Source organism: Erinaceus europaeus, chromosome 7, assembly GCF_950295315.1.
Source record: "Erinaceus europaeus chromosome 7, mEriEur2.1, whole genome shotgun sequence".
Classification (NCBI taxonomy): Eukaryota; Metazoa; Chordata; class Mammalia; order Eulipotyphla; family Erinaceidae; genus Erinaceus; species Erinaceus europaeus.
The window spans coordinates 71,404,391-71,427,221 of NC_080168.1; the positions used below are offsets into that span (position 1 = coordinate 71,404,391).

Here is a 22,831-nt window from a genome sequence, read left to right on the forward strand (position 1 = left end):
ATCGTTCAACAATTTGTTTGGCTTTGTATGTTAACTCTCTTTTTAGTCACCAGGTTCCAGATGCCATCAGGATGCCGGCCAGGTTTCCCTGGACTGAAGACCCCACCAATGTGTCCTGGAGCTCCGCTTCCCCAGAGACCAACCCCACTAGGGAAAGAGAGAGGCAGACTGGGAGTATGGATCGACCAGTCAACGCCCATGTTCAGCGGGGAAGCAATTACAGAAGCCAGACCTTCCACTTTCTGCAACCCACAATGACCCTGAGTCCATACTCCCGGAGGGATAGAGAATGGAAAAGCTATTGAGGAGGGGATGGGATATGGAGATCGGGTGGTGGGAATTGTGTGGAGTTGTACCCCTCCTATCCTACGGTTTTGTTAATGTCTCCTTTCTTAAATAAAAAACAAAACAAAACAAAAAAAAAAAACTCATCCAGAAGAAAAAATAAATACAAACACATTTTTTTCTGTCTAAAACAACAAAGGGGTAGGGAGGGGAATTAGGTTTTTTTATTAAAGTTTGGTAGACACCAAATCATTCTATAGAGCTTCAGTGATGTTAAGGGGTGGATGTGTTGGGGTGGGGGCAAGGGGCAAGGGGTATGGGGGGGCAGGAGCAAAGAAATCAACAGAAGAGTAAAACACTCAGAAACCCATTCAATCACAGTATCAGAACAACATGCATGAAGAAAAAAAAATAGCTATCTACTTTGAGTTCATTTCAAATGTGAATGTTTTAAAGACATTTATTTTAGAACTAACTAGGAGTAGCAAAGTTGAAGGACTTTGTAAGTGATAAACAAATGAAGAGACAGTCTCAAAAGCCAGACTACACAAAAATGACAAAGGAGATGATAGAACTCAAAGTCAAGCCATGATCTAAAAATAAAGGATTGAAAACCTATGAAAAAAAAAAAGTAATCCTTTACCTTGGCAAGTCATTCTCCTGCACTGAGCTCTCTGTTCTACTTGTTCCCCCATCCTGACTAATCGGCTTTTCCTAGCAAACCAAAAGCTTATGCCCTCCCTTCCACTGCCATTTTCAATGTCATCTTCTCCAGAGATGCCCTTGACTTCATGTAGACTTGAAAACTCCTTCCTGCCTCCTCTCCTCCCACGTCAGCCAAGTCTTCTTTCTCTTCTAGGCAGGAGATTAAGGCTTTTCAGAGTGAAAAGTTCTGATTGACTGGTCAGGGAGGTAACACTGTGGAAACATACTGAACTTGCATGCCTGAGGTCCCAGAGACTCCAGGTTCAATCCCTAGTACATGCAGAACTAAGCAGTACCCTGGTCTCTCTGTAATTACTAATTTAAGGTTTCTTTTCAACTTTTTGTCACACAAGAAAGTCAACTTCTTATCCTAATGAGTTTGAGTTCTTTAAGACAAATGGGGAAAAAAAAAAACAACACAGCAGCTGTGCCATTTTACTTACCAATATTATAAAGTGCTTCAGTGCAGGAAGAATCATTTCTCAGTGCCTCCTTATAGAATTCAGCTGCCTTCTCGTAATCGCCATTTGCAAAAACTGTGTTCCCTTTATTAGTGAGGGCTGATGGGTTGTATCTGTCTGAGTTCACAGCCAGGTCTGCATAGCTGCTGGCCTGTGCAAACTCATTCTCCTAATTGCAGTACAAAGTACAAACACATTATTTGAAGTTCATCAACTGCCTTTTCTTACTAGTCAGAAACTAAATATGTGAAAAAACAGATTTACTGAGACAATAAACAAATATTTAACATATCTTATTCCTATAAGCTTGTTCTACAGCTACTGATGATTTAAAAAAACATTTTACTTGTTTGGGGGCCGGTGGTAGTAGCACAGTGGGTTAAGCACAAATGGCGCAAAGCAAAAAGACTGGTGTAAGGATCCCAGTTTGAGCCCCCGGCTTCCCACCTGCAGGGGGTGAGGAATCTCGCAAGTGGTGAAGTAGATATGCAGGTGTCTATCTCTCTCCCTCTCTTTCTTCCCCTCCTCTCGATTTCTCTCTGTCCTATCCAACAATAATGACAGCAATAACAACAACGATAAACAACAAGGGCAACAAAAGGGAAAAAAAATAGCCTCCAGGAGCAGTGGATTCGTAGTGCAGGCACAGATCCCAGCAATAACCCAGGAGCAAAAAAAATTTTTTTGATAGGAGAGAAATTGAGAGGAGGTGGATAGAGAGGGAGAGAGACAGAGAGACACCTGCAGTACTGCTTTACTTCTTGTGAAGCTTCCCACCCTGCAGGTGGAGACCAGGAGCTTGAACCTGGGTCTTTGTGCATGGTGACATATGCATTTAAGCAGGGGCACCATCTCCTGGCTCCTGATACTGATAATTTTTAAATTTCTTTTTAAAATTTTTTAAAAATGCTTTTCAGGTAGAGAAAGATGCCATAGCATTGACACTTCCCCCAGTGCAGTGAGGTCCAGGCTCAAACCTGGGTCACACACATCACATACATGGCAAAGCAGACACATTATCCAGGTGAGCTATCTCACTGTCAACTAGTTACATTTCTGATGATTGACTCCCCCATTGTCTGACATTCTGAAAGCAACACTCTTAATAGGCAGGCAGTCCCATCTTGAGTGTCCAAATATCAGGGTGTTCTTTTCTGTAGTATGGTGTACCCCAAATCTAAAGAAGTAATAACAGGAGCCAGGCGGTTAGCACAGCGGGTTAAGTGCACGCACGTGGCGCAAAGCACAAGGACCTGCATAAGGATCCTGGTTTGAGTCCCTGGCTCCTCACCTGTAGGGGGTCCCTTCACAGGCAGTGAAGAAGGTCTGCAGGTGTCTGTCTTTCTCTCCCCCTCTCTGTCTTCCCCTCCTCTCTCCATTTCTCTCTGTGCTATCCTACATTAATAAAAAAAGGCAACAAAAAGGGAATAATAAATAAATAAATATTAAAAAAAAAGAAGTAATAACAGTTACCATGCCATCACTATTCTCCCTGCTCTCTAGGCAAATATGAAGTCGTGCTGTCCTCTTCATTGCCAGTCACCTTGGGATGAAATTTACTGAGACAAAACATTACCTGCATCAGGTTGGCGAATAGCCCACTTGGACAGTGTGTTACTTTGCTGTGTGTATGACCCAGGGGTGAGCATGGTCCCCACTTGGCAGTGGGGGAAGCTTTGGAAGTGTGGTCTCTTTCACTCTCTCTGCCTTCTCTATATCTAAAACAAAACACACACACACACACACACACACTCACACTGCCACTTACATCATCAGTGATTAGTTCTGAAATAAGCAAACAGACTCACCAGGTAGTACAAGAAAGAGAGGTTGGTGGCAGCTGCACTTTTCACTCTGCTGTCCTTTTTCTCAAACATTTTCAAGGTCTCGACAGCCTAGAAATGAAGAAGCTGAGCATTACTCCCATTGTAATGTGACAGTATCCCAGACATAAGGCTGGTGGAAACAGGAGAGTGTCTGGAATGTTAAACCAAAAAGCACAAGACAAGACAGGTGGCTTTGTCTGTAAGCTATGTTAACGTGCATCTGTCAAGAGGTTTTATATAAGGAATAAATGCAGATTAGAATTGGCTAGGTGATAGTGTTTTTATAGGTATAGATTTATTATATTAGATTAGAAAGTATTCTTTAATTGTGAGTATTAGGTGTAGTTTTACCATATAGTGTTGTTAATAGTATAATATTTGTTGATTGTGGATTTGTGTTATAATATGCTATTTATGGTATTGATATTATTGGAGTAGTTTTTGATATATAATATATATAAATGAATACTATTTATAGTCTCTATGTAGTAGTATTTATGTTGATTTTTAAAAGTTTATTATAAGATTAAGTATAATATACATGGATAACTGGGGGAAATTACATAATACATAGGGCCATTTAATTATTTAATAACCCATCTGTAAATTGTATACTTTTCTTGTTTTTGGGGTTTAAAAGGATATTCACTTGTCTACAGCAAGATGGGGGGTAGGGGGGTTAATCAAGAAAAAAATTAATATTAAAGCCACGCATGTGTATTTGTATGCGTATGGGTCTGTGTACATCCCTGTGTATGTGTACGGAAGGGGGGATAATTCAATAGAATTGAATAATGTCCATCTAGCATTAACAATTTATCTATGGAGCATTAAATAACCTATCCTCAAAACATTAACTTGTTATATACCAAGAATTACAGGGTTGTCCCAAACCATTAAAAGAAAGTCATAGAATCATTGATCGTTTGCTCATGCTAAACATTATGAGGATACCAGAGGTACATCTGAAGCTCAGCTACAATACATGCATTTGTGTTAGGGCCTTTGATGGCCATACTGAGTCCAAGAATCCCTAAAATAAGAAAATACCAAGGGCATGGCACCACAGTTATGCTTCAGCATGGGCTGATTAGTCATTAACCCATCGGGATGTCTTATTTCAGGGGTAAGAATGGGTGCAGGTGCACCATTCAGCTCTGGCTTATGGTGTTACAGGGTATTGAACCTGGGACTCTGGAGCCTCAGGTGTAAGAGTCTCATTGCATAACCATTATGCTATCTATCTCAGCTCTAATTTCTAAATATTTCTACTGGATTCTTTTGCGTCTTCTATGTATAATTTTGTATCTTCGGCATGTTTCGTTTGGACTGTGTCCATAGACGTCAGGCATAGAATGTCAGCTCTTCAGCTTCAATACTCTTGTGAGACCTTTCCTAGCTCATAGGACTCCTTAATTACATTTCAGGTGGTGCACTTCTTTTTTCTTTTTTTTCCTCCAGGGTTATTGCTGGGGCTCGATGCCTACACTATGAATCCACTGTTCCTGGAGGCCATTTTTCCCATTTTGTTGCCCTTGCTGTTATTATTATTACTATTGCTGTTGTTGTTGCCGGATAGGACAGAGAAGTCGAGAGAGGAGGGGAAGACAGAGAGGGGGTGAGAAAGACAGACACCTGCAGACCTGTTTCACTGCTTGTGAAGTGACTCTCTGGCAGGTGGGAAGCTGGGGGCTTGAACCAGGATCCTTATGCTGGTCCTTGTGCTTCATGCCATGTGTGCTTAACCTGCTGCATTACCACCCGGCCCCCTCCAGTGGTGCACTTCTTAACAAAGCCTCAAATCCTAGATATAGACCAGGGCCCATGAGATAGGGCATATGCACATGTATCTATAAGTTAGGGGAAAATATATATCTTAAAGCAAAAAGTGCATAATAGTTCACAGTGAGTCGATAAATAAAGCAAGCAAGTATAAAGACCTAAAAACACACCATAAGGTGCCTAATGAAATAGTTTCTACTTAGACCTAGATACCCTCCTCACCTACCTCCTATTCCATGTCCCTCAATCACTCCAAAGCTAACCTTGTCAAACAAAGGAAGAACTACAAAAGCTGAATAAGGGCAAGAGACTGGCATACTTTAACGATGACTAAACTTTAGTCACTATCAGACCAACCCATCACCTGGGTCCCTAGTCAGGAAGTCCTATGATTCTGACAAAGACATGATGGACCTAGACCTCTAACAGATCCCTCTTTCCACTGTTACTGGTCAACTCCATCAGGAACAACATAAGGGGCCCCTTTGGAGGCCCCTATGGACCTTGCTCCCTATGAGGATCAACAATGGTAGGAAATGTTCCATTCTCTGAAGGGAGGTTGGACAACATACTCTACCTACCAGTTGAGGAAGATGGGTCCTGAAATTAGTGCATCCTGGAATGTTCCTAACCATGACCACAGGATGTGAGCTCAGACCTACAGGGATGCAGATGTTACACAGGTTGCTGTGCTGAATATGGGCCCCAGATCAAATTGATGGGATTTACAGTTAACAATATTTATATACTTTCCCCATATTTGGGAGCTACTCTCTTCCCTGATCCAGCCTTCTAGTCCTTTTTCCAACTATGACACTATCTACCCAGACAATAACCTGGGTGTATCTGCATATTAGATGTCAGGCTCAGGCAAAAACTAGTAAAGTCATGGGCCCCTTGGAATATACCTAAAATAGACCTACTAGCTTTCTCCAAAAGAGACCCCAAATCTTCATTGGCAATACTCTTGCCTTTAGGTTCATAATTAGTCAACAATTTGTTCTGCTTTATATCTTAACTCTTTTCCAGCCACCAGGTTCCAGATGCTACCATGATGCCAATTTGACTTCCCTGGGCAGATGACCCCACCAATGTGCCCTGGAGCCCTGCTTCTCCAGATCCCTGCCCCACTAGGGAAAGAGAGAGACAGGCTGGGAGTATGGATCGACCTGCCAACACCCATGATCAGCAGGAAAGCAATTACAGAAGCCAGACCTTCCACCTTCTGCACCCCATAATGATCCTGGGTCCATGCTTCCAGAGGGATAAAGAATAGGAAAGCTATCAAGGGAGGGGATGGGATATAGTGTTCTGGTGGTGGGAATTGTGTGGAATTGTACCCCTGTTATCCTATAGTCTTATCAATATTTCCATTTTGTAAATAAAAATTTAAAAAAACCATGCTGAATCTTGTATAAGAGAAAAAGCGGAGAGAGAGTGAGTCAGAGTATCATTCTGGGTTCAGTACATGCAATGCCAGGGGACTGAGCTTGAGACCTTGTGACTAACCTTGGTGCACAGCTACCTGGCCCTCGTGCTTCACTTTTAATAAGCACTAAGATAGTTTGATCTTTAGTTTTAATTTATATTAGTTGTCATATTCTTTATCTGTCCAGTTGTTGAGACAATGTGAATGTGAAACCAGAACCAACAAATAAGCAGTCAGAATAATAACTGCATTCATGACCAAATGGTTCTCTTAAAGCACATTCTTTCTTCTAGAAGTTGTAGACCTTTGTCTCCTAAATAGAATCCCATCAATGCATGAATGCCACCTGAAATTCCTTCAAATCCATCTACACTGGGAAAGTCAGACAGGGAACTATTAGTAGTTCTCACCCTTTATTCATAAGGGCAAAGAACATTTTCACTCAGAGCACTCTTTTTGTAGCGTGACCATTGTATGAATGTATTCATGTTGAGGGGATGGAAGAGATTCTTCAACATCCAGAAAGTCTAGTGGTCTTTCATTTATAGTATGTTGTGTGGAGGTGTTTTAGTGTTAGGTGTTTCAACGGAATTGAGGGCTGAGCGTAAGAACAACTGGTCTTGGGAGCCAGGTGGTAGCACAGTGGCTTAAGTGCACATGGTACAAAGCACAAGGAACGGCATAAGGATCCTGGTTTGAGCCCTCGGCTACCCACCTGCAGGGGAATCACTTCACAAGGGATGAAGCAGGTTTGAAGATGTCTATCTTTTTGTCCCTCTCTGTCTTCACCTCCTCCCTTGACTTCTCTCTGTTCTATGCAACAACAATGACAGCAATAACAACAGTAATAATAATGACAAAGATAAACAACAAGGCAACAAAAGGGAAAAAATAGCCTGGTCTTGAAAATGGAAACAGTCTCATTATTTCTTGCTAGCACAGATCTCTCTGGAACCTACATTAACACTAGCATTTGGATCCTTGGACTTCTTGTTCCAGGTCAGCATTCAATGGTGCTTTCCTTAATTTTTTTCAAGATTGTCATAATAAACACATTCTAATTTCATGTAGCTAGCCTTCTTCCTTCCCTTCCTTCTTTCCTTCCTTATCAGAGTACTGCTCAGCTCTGGCTTACAGTGGTGTAGGAGATTGAACCTAGGACTTTGGAGTTTCTGGCAACAAGTCTTTTTTGCATCACCATTATGCTTTCTCCCCTACCACATATGTGCTAGTTTCAGATGTTTGAGAGTCTATTTTCTGTGTTATTATTTTAAATTTTGTATATGGGGGCCAGGTGGTGGTACACCAGGTTGAGCACACATGCTCACATGTTGCCATGAGCAAGGACCCCAGTTCAAACCCTCAGTTCCCACCTTCGGGGGGAAGCTTCAAGAGTGGTGAGGCAGTGCTGCAAGTGTTTTTCTGCCTCTGTTTCTCTCTGCTTCTATCAGAAAGAAGACTGAGAACAGTGGAGCTGTGCAGGCACTAAGCCCCAGTGATAACTCTGGTGGCAACCAAAAAAACACTTTTTACATATGTCATGCAAAACAAACAAACTACTTAGCAACTACTGCTTCCAAGAGGAAATAAAGGAAGAAATCAAAATGTTTCTAGAGTTCAATGAAGATGAAGACACAAGCTATCAAAATATTTGGGACACAGCTAAGGCAGTACTAAGAGGGAAGTTCATAGCCATACAAACACACATTAGAAAACAGGAAAAAAGCACAAATAAACAAGCTGATTGCACACCTTAAAGACCTAGAATAAGAAGAACAATGGAACCCTAAAGCAACCAGAAGGACAGAAATAACTAGTTAGGGCAGAAATAAATAACATTGAAAATAAGAAAACCATACAAAAGTTCAACAAAAGTAAATTTTGGTTCTTCCAAAGAGTGAACAAAATTGACAAACCTTTAGCCCAACTCACAAAAAAAAAAAAAAAAGGGAAAAGACCCAAATAAATCAGATTGTAAATGAAAGAGGAGATATCACAACAGACACCACAGAAATTCAACATATCATGCAAGACTTCTATGAGTAACTATATGCCACCAAGCTAGAGAACCCAGGAGAAATGGATGAGTTCCTAGATACCTAAAACTTCCAAAATTAAATAAAGAGGAACTAGATAATATGAACAGGCCAAGCACAGTCAACAAAAATTTTCAGATTAAAAGTTAAACATTATTGGGGGTGGGGGTTGTATTGTTATATGGAAAAATGGGAAATGTTATGCATGTGCAAACTATTGTACTTACTGTTGAGTGTAAAACATTAATTCCCCAATAAAGAAATTTAAAAAAAGAAAAAATAGTTATTGGGGGAAAAATAACCCTATGAGAAATAGGGGGGCAAAAGGCCTTTATCAATGAAATAAAAATAATCAATTTGAGTCATAGATATATAAACAATCATGGGACATATACTCAATGGAGTAGTACTCAGTAGTTAAAGGCTATCTTGTGTCCTTCAAGACCAAATGGATGGGACTGGAAATGATTATGACTGGTGAAATAAGCAAGAAAGCTAAAGATAACTATGAGATGATTTCACTTGTAAGTGAAATATAGAGAACTGAAATACATGAACTTGGAAAAAGGAAAAAGAAAAAATATATATATTATAGTCAACCCCTATTTATGACCATGGGAGAACTGGTGGTTACTGTTGAGGGGTAGGGGGGCAAAGAACTTTGTTGATGGGGAGTGGTATGGAATTATACCCCTACTATCTTATAAATCACTATTAAATATATGTTAAAAAATAAAAACTTACTTGGTTGAAGTCCTTTTGCCTCAAGTATGTGATTGCTTTGTTTATTTCCAGATCATTGGCCAGCTCCACATACTGAGAAGCTTTCACAACTTCAACACACCTACAGTGTGAGACATTACATAATTACATCACTTGGTTTTAGCATATTTGATGTGACCTTTAGAAATCTTAAATGTGATGATTCAAAATGAGTGTGTGTGTGTGTGTGTGTGTGTGTGTGTGTATGTGTGTGTACTGTATAGCCAGAACCCTGTGCATACCTCATCTTACCACTCCTGGGCTGCTTTTTTCATTTGGGAAAGAGACAGGGACACAGCTGAGCTTGCTCCAGTGTCAATACACCCCCAAGAGATGAGAGGGCTTAAACTCGGGCAGTGGATATGGAGGCACATGCCTTAGTCAGTGAATTACCTCTTTGTTCTTCTACCTCCCTACTCCCAAATTTAAGTGCCGTTAGTGTTATATAAAGATCAACACTAGATTTCTTCCAATACAGGTGTTAAGTTTCTAAATTCTTCAGTTCTCAGCTAATTTTCAAACAGATTTTCATTAGCCTGTTGTTACTTTTATTTATTTGTGGTATTTTAAATTAAACTGGTTTGCTATTTACAGTCTCTTATTTTCTCTCAGTGGAGCTGGGAATTGAGCCGAGAGCCTCCTACGTGCCAGACATGTGCTCTAACACTTAAGTGCATCCCAGGCCCACTCATTTTTAACTATCAAAAAAAGGGGGGAGGGCTTGGAAACAGCATGCACCTTAAAATGCTGTGAGGCCCTGAGCTGGAGCCCTGGGCTCCAACCACATGGGAGCACCATGAACAGTGGAACAGTGTGTTGGTGTTATTCTCTCTCATTTTTTTTGGTTACTATTTTTTTAAATTATCTTTATTTATTGGATAGAGGCAGTCAGAAATCAAGAGGGTAGGGAGAGATAGAGAGGGGGAGAGAAAGAGAGATACCTGCAGCCCTGTTTTACCACTTGCAAAGCTTTCCCCCTGCGGGTAGGGACCAGGGGCTCAAACCTGGGGTCCTTGTGCATTGTAACATGTGTGCTCAACCAGGTGCACCACCACCTGGCTCCTGTTGGTGTTATTCTGTCTCTTCCGCTCTTTTCCTTTCGCCCACCACTTCCCTCTCAAAAAAAGCCCAAAAACCAAAAACCAACACTAAAACGAACAAACAAGCAAACAAAACTGGCCTGAGGAAGCCATCAGAAATTATATCTATCATGTATGTGCAGAGCTCTGGATGCTGCATTACATTCTTTAAAAAGATTTGTTTATTTATTTATTTATTTATACAGGAGAGAAAGAGATGCAGAACAATCACTCTGGCACATATGATGCTGGGAGATCGAACTTAGGACTTTATGTTTGAGAGTTCAACACTTTATCTACTGCGATAGCTCCCAGGCCACTGTATTACATTTTTGAAAGTTAAGGTAAAGAGAGTGGGGTCTGGGTGGTGACACAGTGCATAAAGCCTTGGATACTCAATCATGAGGTCCTGAGGTCAACTCTCCTATTTGCCAAATTAACTCTGGTTTTCCCCCTTTCTCTCTATTATCAATAAGCAAGTCTTTGAAATAGAGTAGAATCAATTATGTATTCTCATATCAAATGGTACTTCATGTGCCTTAGTTCTCACATACAAATAGTAAGGGCAATAAGAAAGACATATTCCAATGTTCAGAATGGCCTATGTTAATCCTGACATATATTTAATCTTGACATATATTGCTTACTAGATAAAGAAAAATCAAGACTGATTTGTTAACTCTTTCACATTACTCCCCCCCCCCCCACCCCACCAGCACTACTTAGCTCTAGTTTATGGTGGTGCTGGGAATTGAACTTGGGACCTTGGAGCCTCAAGTATGAAAGTATTTTGCATAACAACTGTATTATATCCCCAGTCCCCTCCTCCAGCTTTTGAATCAACAAAACTGCAAACTATAAGAAAACCCCACATCCCTCCAGTTGGGCTGAATTTTTCTCTTACCAATCATAGCCTACGGCAAAAGATGTTTCAATCACAGGAGCAATGAGTTTTGCTGCTGTCATGATGTATTTTTCTGCCATGGCTTTCCTAGAGCAAACCAAATAGTCTGAGTTAAAAATTGGGCATAGAAGCCTGCCTTTCTTAGGCAGATGACCTCACCAATGTGTCCTGGAACCCCACCTCCCCAAAGCCCTACCCTACTAGGGAAAGGTAGAGACAGGCTGGGGGTATGGATTGACCTGCCAACATCCATGTTCAGTGGAGTGGAGAGGCAATTAAAGAAGCCAGACTTCTGACCTTTTGCACCCAATAGAGATCTTTGGTCTTACTCCCAGCAAGATAAAGAATAGGGAATCTTGGAGGCTCTAAGATCCCAGGTTCAGTCCCCTGTACCACCATAAGCCAGAGCTGAGCAGTGGTCTGCTAAAATAAGAATACCAATGGAGACCACCTGGGACCGAAACAAGACAGGGCTAGAATGACTTCAGGAGCCCGCCAAATCACCGGTGAGTGCAAACACGTGTGGCTGGTGGTCAGAGAGGAGCCTAGGGAGAGATTAAGTGGCTGGTAACAGTCCAGCAGTTTATCAGTTGAGACACCACCTCCAGCCTGTTCCACCTACAAGGGGATGGCTGAAGGGAGGAGAGGACTCCCCTGAGACTCACCAAGTGCAACTCTGAGTCTCCATAGCTACTGACCTCAGAATCTGGAGCAGTGGCAGAGAGGCCCTGGGCTAACACCAGGGGACAAAGAACTAACCAGGAAACTCAGGAGAAGACCTATACCTCTGTGGCATAGTGGTGGGGCTGTGAAAGTCTCTTTGCATAACCACTGGATTATCTCTACCACATCCTGCTTTATCTCTTGGTCAGGAGTCAGTGATTAAGAAGCCTACTTATAGTTTAAAAGCCCTCATGCTCCCATAGCCTACAGGGAAGAAAAAGCACAAAAGAGGCTTTTAAGCCACTGAGCTCCAAATCAGAGATTAAAATACTATTGAAACAACTAAGCATAATCACCTCCAGTTCCATCCAATTTGTCCCAAAGGACACAATATCATCTTTTTTTTGATAATATTCCATGGAATATATATCTTATAGCTTCTTTAGCCAGACATCTGTTGATGGGCATTTAGGCTGCTTCCACTCAGGCTATTGTGGACAATGCAGCTATGAACACAGGGGTACATGTGTCTCTTCTAATCAGTGCTTGAGTATCCAATGGATAAATTCCATCTATTTCTTGAACTGGAAGCATAAACATCTCTCAGGGATAACACACCATATAAGCACAAGTGGTGAGCAACTGTGCTAGAGGATCCTTAAACCAGCTGGAGTGTAGAGGTGGGGGGGAAGCCTGGACTAGGTAGCAGTTCCCAAGCCCCTTTCTTTTTCACAGCTCTGTGATGCATGGTGATGAATGGAAGAGACCCTGGATGCAAGGTTGCCAGGCTAACGAAAGTGTGAGAGGAGAATGGCCACCACGACATGGCTCACAGACCTATCCTATCTGCACCTTTCAAATCAATGGAGCCATGGGATATGGAGCCTACTGGACTGGCTTCTGTCACTCAGCATGTTTTTAAGAATGACATGTATCAAAGCATACATCAGTCCTTTTTTCCTTTTATTTTTATTTTTGTATATTTATTTTCCCTTTTGTTGCCCTTTTATAATTGTTTTTGTTGTTGATGTCATTGTCGTTGGATAGGACAGAGAGAAATGGAGAGAGGAGGGGAAGACAGAGAGAGAGAGAGAGAGAAAGACATCTGCAGACCTGCTTCACTGCCTGTGAAGCTACTCCTCTGCAGGTGGGGAGACAGGGGCTTGAATCTAGATCGTTATGCTGGTCCTTGAGCTTCACGCCATGTGCACTTAACCCGCTGTGCTACTACCCAACTCCTGCTTTATTCCTTTTTTTAAAAAAAAAATTAATATTTACTTATTTTCCCTTTTGTTGCCCTTGTGGTTTTTTATTGTTGTTGTAGTTATTATTATTGTTATTGATGCCATTGTTTAGATAGGACATAGAGAAATGGAAAGAGGAGGGGAAGACAGATGGGGGAAAGACAGACACCTGCAGACCTGCTTCACCGCTTGTGAAGCTACTCCCCTGCAGGTGGGGAACTGAGGGCTGAAGCCGGGGTCCTTGCGCTTTGAGCCATGTGCGCTTAACCTGCTGCGCCACTGCCCGACTCTCTGCTTTATTCCTTTTTATAATTGAATCTCTGTCAGGTTTTCCATACATGTCCTCAATGAGATGAAAGCGCTTCCTTTCTACCCCAGGTGACATCACAGCATAGACAGAATGGACCACATTTTTGAAAAACAGATTACCACAACTCTCTAAAAGACCATTTGAGTAGTTCTGTAACTATTATTTTACTCTAGCATCCTGGCAGGCATCTAAAGAGGAATTGGTGTCCATTGTGTATACTCTCAGTAAATAGGTTATTTTATGAAGCCTCTTTTAAAATTAAAATTTTTTTTTTATTTATTCCCTTTTGTTGCCCTTGTTGTTCTATTGTTGTAGTTATGATTGATGTCGTTGTTGTTGGATAAGACAGAGAGAAATGGAGAGAGGAGGGGAAGGCAGAGAGGGGGGAGAGAAAGACACCTGCAGACCGCTTCACCGCTTGTGAAGCAACTGCCCTGCAGGTGGGGAGCCGGGGGCTCAAACCGGGATCCTTATGCCCGCCCTTGTGCTTGAAGCCTCTTTTATGCCCCAGCCTGAGGGAAAAATATTGACTAATACCTTGGGAGTATGAATGCAAAATTCTTTAAAATCTATCAAGCCAATAATGCTTCCAAAATATAAACACTGCACCGTGACCAAGTGGGGTTTATCCTATGAGTCATAGGTTGGTGTACACATGAAAATCAGTGAATATAGCAGAGGGTATCCATAGACTCAAGGACAAAACCACATGATTATGTCAGTATAGATGAAAAAAATTCCAATATATTTTCATAATAAGCAAAATAAATATAACAACAAACTAGGGGTAGAAAGGAAGTGCTTTCATCTCATTGAGGACATGTAAACAGTTTTCTAAATACCACGATACAGAGTTTAAGCAACACTGCACCTGTAACATGCTGAAGGAAAGCATGGTGCAGAGAAAAAGTAAGAATAAATGGGATGAGGACTGAAATTATTCTGGAGGAGGAAAGAGAATTCATTAAAGCACAGATGTGGTAAATGAGAACACTATTCAAGAGTTATACTGAATATAATAACTTTTAAAAAGAAGTAATCAGAATGAACATTCAACATTTTATGAAAGCTAAAACTACATTGTGACCCAGGAAATGGCACAGTGGATAAGGTACTAGACTTTCGAGCATCAGGTCCCAAGTTCAATTCCCAGATTTGCAGGTGCCAGAATAATGTTCTGGTGTTCTCTCTCTCTCTCTGTCTCTCTCTCTCTCTTGCAGAAATAAGTCTAAAGAGAAAACATTAAAACTACATCAAGGTCACAAATTTTTACCTTTCACGTTCCATTTGTCTTAGATGATCATTTTTTATAGCTTCAATTACTAGGTTAGTGTGTGGATCATCCTAGGGAAAGATTGAAAGAAAAAAACCAGTAATTCAAAAGTAAACACTTAGAACTGAGATTTCTAATTCAGCTCACTATTAAGCCACTATATAAAATGGACAGTGGTAATTTTCTCTTTTAACAATAGTACAATATTTTTCTTTTTAATCTTCCTTCATTCCTCCATTCCTTATACCTTTCTTTTTTTTTTTTCCATCAGGGTTATTACTGGGGTTCAGTGCCACTCCTGGTGGCCATTTTTCCTCTTTTTAGCTTCTTATTAGATATGACAGAGAGAAACTGGGGAGGGGAGTAAGAGAGAAAGAGAGACGCCTGTAGACCTGCTTTAACATGTCTGAAGTGTCCCCTCAGCACATGGTAACTTGTGCACTCAGCCAGATGAGCCACTGCCCAGTCCCTGCACATTTTTTCTTATTCCTGGTTACCTAGCACAGTCTCCACTGGGTTGGCATAGGTATTGAAGAGCTGAAAAGTGTGGGGCCATTCCACAGTAGGTGCAGCTATTAGAAGAAATGTGGGCTGTTAGAAATTCTAGATTCAAATGTCAATATTTTCACCATCGTTACTTAGTGTGATCCTCATCTTTGAGTCCTAATAAAAATACAATTCTGCCATGACATATGTTTTTTTTTTTTTTCTCATTATGAAAGTAATAGAAATAGCCTTATGTTCCAGGTACTGTTAGGAGCATTTCATATGTCTTGCTTCATTTAAGTCTCAGAACTCTGTAAGGCAGGTTATTATGATGAGTTCTATCTTTTTTTTTTTTTTTTTTTTTTTTTTACCAGAGCACTGTTCAGCCCTGGTTTATTGTGGTACAGGGGATTGAACCTGGGGCTTTGGAGCCTCAGGCATGAGAGTCACTTTGCATAACCATTATGCTATCTACCCTCTGCCCCTATCTTTTTTTTTTTAGAGGTTAGAATATATATATATTAAAGATTTAATTTATTTATTCATAAGGAAGATAGGATGAGAGAGAAAAAGAACCAGACATCACTCTGGTACATAAGATGCCAGGGACTGAACTCAGGACCTCATACTTGAGGGTCTAGTGCTTTATCTACTGTGCCACCTCCCAGACCACTGATAAGCCCTATCTTGATAGAAGATAACTGAGAGGCAAGGGAAGTAAATACTGAGTGTTACCACTATACTGTAGTGACATTGCAATCTATTAAGAAAATCTACTAGGGACTGGGTGGTGGCTTACCCAGTAGTAGCACATGTTATAATACATGAAGGCCCGGGTTCAAGTCCCAGGTCACCACGTGAGAATGTCTGAAGGAGGAAGTTTCATTAAAAGTGAAGCAGTACTGTGTGTGCTTCCTCTCTGTCTCTCACCTTCTATCAAAAAGAAAAATATGGCAGCCAGGAGTGTGGGAGTCATGCAGGTACTGAGTCCCAGAAATAACCCTGATGACAAGAAAAAAGAAAAAGAAAATCTACTAATTCAACTTATGAAATTGACATTAGTTCACCATTTTGATCTATAAATACATGTAATTTCAGATGGTTTGACTTAACATTAAGAAAAATCTCACTGTCTAAGAATTATTATTTTTGTGTTTCCTCCCCTAAGTTTATGTTCAAGTATGGATGAAAATATGTATTTTTCATTTAATACAGTATTGGGACCAGGTGGTGGTGCACTCAGTAGAGTAAAGGCATTATTATATGCAAGGACTCAAGTTCAAGCCTCTAGTCCCCATCTGCAAGGGGACTGAACGGTCCTGCAGGTGTCTCATTTTCTCTCTCCCTATCTCCTCCTCCTTCTCAATTTCTCTGTCTCTATACAAAAAAAGAGAAAGAAATGGCCATAGGAGTGGTGAACTCATCATGCAAGCACCAAGCCCCAGTGATAACCCTAGTAATAATTAAACACACACACACAGCTTCAGACCATTAGAATTTTGATTTTTCTATTATATACATTTATTTAAAAGGATAAGGAACTATTTTTTTCATTCTTGATATATTAAGCATACATAGTTCTAGTTCCCTCCACTCAATAATAACAGAAAACGGTTGAAACAATGTCTAGGGGTTTCTTGGTGAAGATATTGCTCTTAAAGCATGACATGTAATCTTATTTAAGATGACTTCTTCCCCCCCTTTTTCTTCCTGTACAGTCTGTTTTAACTATAACAGAATTCTAGCTCTATTTCAGTAGAGAGCCATTCTAGTTTAAGTGATGAAAATGATAAAGCACTCATTGAAACACACTGACACAGGGCTGGAAGTAGCCTATGAAGTCATCCAGACCAACGTTCTCATTTCTGGAAACACAAGTCCTGGCTACCTTGTGGTCATTATACTCACATTTGGTGCAATGTACTTATCATCTTCATCAATTTCTAGCGGGACAGCAATCAATTTTTGGAAAGCCTTCTTCATTTTCTCTCGATCTCCAATGGCAAAGTAACTGAGGATGAGGTTGAAGCCTGACTTCAGATTGGGAGCTGTGCTCATTATATGCTCGAATGAATTGATGGCATCTGAGTACTGGCCAGTTTTAATGAAAGTAATGCCAATGTTCTGCATGATTTTAATCCTACGGGAAACACAAACAAGCATTCTGAGCCTCCAAAGCCTGAAGAGCTTAGAATGACAGTTAAGAGATTTCACAAAGAGTTTTTCTCCTTCCAACATTACTTTTGTTAGAGCTTTTACTAGAGCTTACAATTTAAAATTCACTTCAGGGTATGATTCAGTGATTACTGCAGTGACCACAAAGTTGTGAAATCATAACTGATTCCTTATTTTGAGGTCATTTTCCAAACCCTAAAAAGAAAACCTGTGTCTATCTCACAGTCTTCTCCCATTCAGGCCTTCAGACCTATCTACCCACTAACCTCCCTTCTCTGTCTCTGGGCTCTGCATTTTCTAGAAAGTACATTTAAATGAAGTCATAGAACATGTGATGATTGCACCTGGCTCCCTAAGTGTGGCATACTCTTTTGAGATGCCTCTAGATTACCACATGCATTAGCACTTTTTTCCACTTTCACTAATGGACAGTATTCTACACTAATCTTGTGTAGACTTGAACATCTGGATATTTCCACTTTTTGGTTATTAAAAATAACGTAACTCGGGAGCCTGGCTGTGGTGCAGTGGGTTAAGTGCACGTGGCACAAAGCGCAAGGACTGGCATGAGGATCCTGGTTTGAGCCCCTGGCTCCCCACCTGCAGGGGGGGTCACTTCACAAGTGGTAAAGCAGGTCTTCAGGTGTCTCTCTTTCTCTCCCCCCTCTGTCTTCCCATCCTCTCTCCATTTGTCTCTGTCCTATCCAACAACTATGACAACAATAATAACAGTGAGCAACAAAATGGGAAAAATATCCTTCAGGAGCAGTGGATTCATAGTGTGGGCACCGAGCCCCAGCGATAACCCTGCAGGCAAAATAATAATAATAATAATAATAATAATAATAATAATAATTTTTTAAAAATAATGTAACTCATAACCTGGAAGCAACCCAGGTGTCCAACAACAGATGAGTGGCTGAGAAAGTTGTAGTACATATACACAATGGAATACTACTCTGCTACTAGAAATGGTGATTTTACTTTCTTCACTCCATCCTGGATGGAGATTAAAGGAATCATGTTAAGTGAGATAAGTCAGCAAGAGAAGGATGAATATGGGATGATCATAGACAAAAGTTGAAAAATACTATCATGATGCTGGCAGACGACCTCCCAATATGTCCTGGAACCCCAGAGCCCTACCCAACTAGGGAAAGCTAGAAACAGGCTGGCGGTATGGATCAACCTGCCAAATCCCATGTCCAGTGGAGAAGCAATTACAGAAGCCAGACCTCTGACCTTCTGTGCCCCTTAGAGATCTTTGCTCCATACTCCCAGAGGGATAAAGAATAGGAAACCTTCCAAAAAGGGGATGGGATATGGCATACTGACGGTGGGAATTGTATGAATTGTACTCCTCTTACCCCACAATCTTGTCAATCACTATTAAATCACCAAAAATAAATTTTTAAAAAGGAAGAAATTGAAAAATAAGAAAACACAAAGCAGGACTTGGACTGGGTTTGGTGTATTGCACCAAAGTAAAAGACTCGGGGGACTCTGTGGTGGGGGTGGGTTCAGGTCCTGGAACATGATCTCAGAGGACCTAGAGGGGGTTGAATTGTTATATGTTACCCATTATACAAATGTGTGCAACTAGTCACAAAGGGAGTAGAGCAAAACATCACAGATATAACATGAATCTAACACCTCACTTCTGTACAAATGTGTCAAAGCATTCAATCCATTAACCATAGGCCTAAAGAGCTATTTTGTTTCTGAAAAATTACACTTACGTTTTACAAACTTACCTCATTTCTTTATGAACACTTGGGATTTGATCTAGGGCCATTCGGTAGAATTTAATGGCTTTGGAATAATTCCTTTGCTTTAAATAAATATTTCCCATATTCACTTTCAATCTTCCTAATTAAAAAATAAGCACATAATATTCAAATCATTTCACTTTTTTTAGTTTAGATGACATCAACTTATATTCTTTGAATCTTTTTTCTATATTATAAAGCATCAGATACTACCCAGAATTCTCATTTTAACAATGTTTTCTATTTTCATCTCATTATCTACAGCTAATACTCTGTAAAGAAATAGGTCTTAAGACAGATGGAGTCCTAAAAATATGGATAGAAAACAACTGATCTTTTTAAATAAAAAAACTGGAGTTGTGGTCTTTTAAGAAAAACATGGGACTTAAAATATATGTCATTTAACATTATTTTTTATTTATTTTATTTTCATTTTATGGGGGGGCTAATGGTTTACAGTACAGTTGCTGAGACATAGGTACATTAATACTCCACGGCCCTTTTCACCCTCTCCCAACTCTCTCCTCCCCAGAGTCTTTAGCTTTGGTGCAATACACCCCACCCAGTCCAAGCTTTGCTTTGTGTTTTCCTTTTCTTAAGTTCCATGTATAAGTGAGATCATCTGATATTTATTATTATTTTTGGGGGGCTTATTTCATTTAACAAATGCTGCCATCACAACCCACCCAAGATGAAACAAAGGAGATGACCTCATCATTCTTAGTAGCTGAGTAGTATTCTATTAACTATATATATGCCTTAGCTTTCTTAGCTACTCGGTTGTCATTGGACAGATATCTGGGTTGCCTTTAAGATTGGACTATTAAAAATTGTGCAGCTACAGGGGAGTTCGACTGTAGCGCAGCTGCTTAAGCGCACGTGGCGCAAAGCACAAGGACCGGCGTAAGGATCCCAGTTCCAGCCCCCAGCTCCCCACCTGCAGGGGCTTCGCTTCACAAGTGGTGAAGCAGGTCCGCAGGTGTCTTTCTCTCCCCCTCTCTGTCTTCCCTATCTCTCCCCATTTCTCTCTGTCTTATCCAACAACGGTGACATCAATAACAATAATAATAACTACAAGGGCACCAAAAGGGAATAAATAAATATTAAAAAACTGTGCAGCTACGAGAGACCAAAGTACTGGATAGCTCTGGCTTATGATGGTATCAAGAATTGAACGTGGAATCTTTGGGGCCTCAGGCATGAAAGTCAGGTTCACACACCACTGTGCCATCTCCCCACCCTCTATATGACATTTTAAAAGTAGACTGAGAATGCCATACACATTTTTTTTTTTTTTGCCTCCAGGATTATTGCTGGTACTCGGTGCCTATACTATGAATCCACTGCTCCTAGAGGCCATTTTTTCCTTTTTATTGCTCTTGTTGTCATTATTATTGTTGTCATTGTTGCTGTTGTTGTTGGATAGGACAGAGAGAAATCGAGAGAGGAGGGGAGACAGAGAGGGGGAAAGAAAGATAAGACACCTGAAGACCTGCTTCACTGCCCATGAAGCGACCCCCCAGCTGGTGGGGAGCCAGGGGCTCGAAGCAGGATCCTTGTGCTTTGCACCACGTGCGCTTAACCTGCTGCGCTACTGCCCAATGCCCTGCCATACACATTTTTAAGATGATATTAAAGAAAATGGTATTTTGATAAACTTTAATATGACTACAACGGGGGGTTGGGCGGTACCGCAGCGGGTTAAGCGCATGTGGTGCAAAGTGCAAGGACCCGTGTAGGGATTCTGGTTCGAGCCCCCGGCTCCCCACCTGCAGGGGAGTCGCCTTTCACAGGCGGTGAAGCAGATCTGCAGGTGTCTATCTTTCTCTCCCCCCCTCTGTCTTCCCCTCCTCTCTCCATTTCTCTTAAGTCCTATCCAACAACGAATGACATCAACAATAACAATAATAACCACACCAAGGCTACAACAACAGGGCAACAAAAGGGGGGGGAGCCTCCAGGAGCAGTGGATTCATGGTGCAGGCACCGAGCCTCAGCAATAACCCTGAAGGCAAAAAAAAAAAAATAAAATTATATATATATATATATATATATCAACAACAAAAAGGGTACACATTATCAATGCTAAACAGGAACTAGGGTCTCTTGGGGGAAAAGTTACAGAAGGGAAATTATATTTTTTGAGGTTGTCAGGTTGTTCTGAGGTAAAATCTGCAATGACTAAGTACAATATTCCAAATGAACTGTACTTCATTTGTGCTTAGAAATATACTTTTTAAAGCACAAAAACATATTTTGTTTATTTAAGTGAAAGAGACATACAGAGAGAAACTGGAGCACTGCTCAGCTCTGGCATATGGTAGTGTTAGGGGTTCAATTTGGGAACTTTGGTGCCTTAGGCATGAAAATCTTTTGCATAACTATTATGACATCTCCCCAGCCCTGGATATTTTCAATACACTATTTCATAGGGATTAGCATTAGGATACATAACATGAGTAAACACAAGTCAATACTCAAGAGAACTATGCTTACTGGAAAAGCTGACTTTGAAGCTATTATGTACATATATATTCATTATACAAATATTTAATCTATATTTTATGTATTTATACAAACTGGCATCTACCTGCATTGCTAAACATCTTATTTTTCACTATGACTTGATAGGTGTTGAGAGCTTCAGCATGCATTTCATTGGCTGAATATTGACTGGCCAAGTTGAAAAGAACCTAGAGAGAAAAAGTTAGAAACAAGTCACACAGTGACCACTGAGGGGTCCCTTGACCTTGATCCTTCTAGAGATAGAAGTCCTGTAACTGGCAGCTATGTATATTAAGATAATCTGACCAACTAAGAAATGAAGTGCCCAGGAAGTATCTTTCATCCCAAATGAATCAGAACATTAAGACAGGTAGAGCTGCTCTCAGAGTTCCACTCTAATTTCCTATGCGTTCTTTCTTTTCTGTCACCTGTAAGTCTCAAGGAGCCCTATAAAGAAGACCTGGAGACCTGGATATTGTGTTTCTGGGAAGAAGAGGATAAGGCAAGTCAGAGGACCACATTTAAAAAAATTAATTAACTAATTATAGGATAGACAGAGACAGAGAAATTAGGAAGGAAAGGGGAGACAGAGAGACACAGAGACATCTGCAGCCCTGTGTCACCACTTGTGAAGCCTTCCCTCCGCAGGTGGGGACCAGGGGCTTGAACACATGTCCTTGCGCACTGTTAACGTATGTGTTTAACCAGGTGTGCCACCGCCTAGCCCTGAGGGACACATTTCCTTTGTAAACATAAGTGGAATAAGCTAAACTTTTACAAGATTAGAATTTAAATCATTAAAAGGAGATATCAAACTAAGTTCCAACAGGACAAAAAAAAAAATCATTGTGTCATTTATTCCCCAACCAAAGATTTCACAGAATTTAGGAAGAGTTGAAACAAACAGAATTATCTAGAAATTCTTCATTAAAATTTACAAAATTCTCTCCTGTATGTATTTAGCATGGGAAGACTTTACCCACTAAAAATACACCTCTTTGGACAAACATCAGAAAAGTGCTTTTTCAGAATTAGAAACACTTTTCAAGAAATTAGATAGCTACTTTTTATCACCTGATAGAATACTTTCTAATCTAGTTTAAAGTTTTCTTTTTTATTGACACCAGGGCTACTGCC

At 40.6% G+C, this 22,831-nt stretch overlaps 1 protein-coding gene across 4 annotated transcripts in view; it reads right to left on the minus strand.

Moving 5' to 3' along the window:
* The window catches only part of IFT88 (intraflagellar transport 88), a 99,499-nt gene that overhangs the window by 47,268 nt on the left and 29,400 nt on the right, over window positions 1-22,831 (minus strand). For 2 of the 4 annotated variants that reach the window (XM_060194727.1, XM_060194728.1), the window contains 8 exons: window positions 21,780-21,882; window positions 19,175-19,289; window positions 17,154-17,385; window positions 14,760-14,830; window positions 11,270-11,356; window positions 9,269-9,368; window positions 3,260-3,346; window positions 1,434-1,620 (listed from right to left, as the gene is read on the minus strand). In XM_060194727.1, the coding sequence (XP_060050710.1) occupies window positions 1,434-1,620; window positions 3,260-3,346; window positions 9,269-9,368; window positions 11,270-11,356; window positions 14,760-14,830; window positions 17,154-17,385; window positions 19,175-19,289; window positions 21,780-21,843 (943 nt within the window). In that variant the 5' untranslated portion in view covers window positions 21,844-21,882. The remainder of the gene's footprint in view (window positions 1-1,433; window positions 1,621-3,259; window positions 3,347-9,268; window positions 9,369-11,269; window positions 11,357-14,759; window positions 14,831-17,153; window positions 17,386-19,174; window positions 19,290-21,779; window positions 21,883-22,831) is intronic. The other 2 variants (XM_060194729.1, XM_060194730.1) reach the window with 2 other exon arrangements.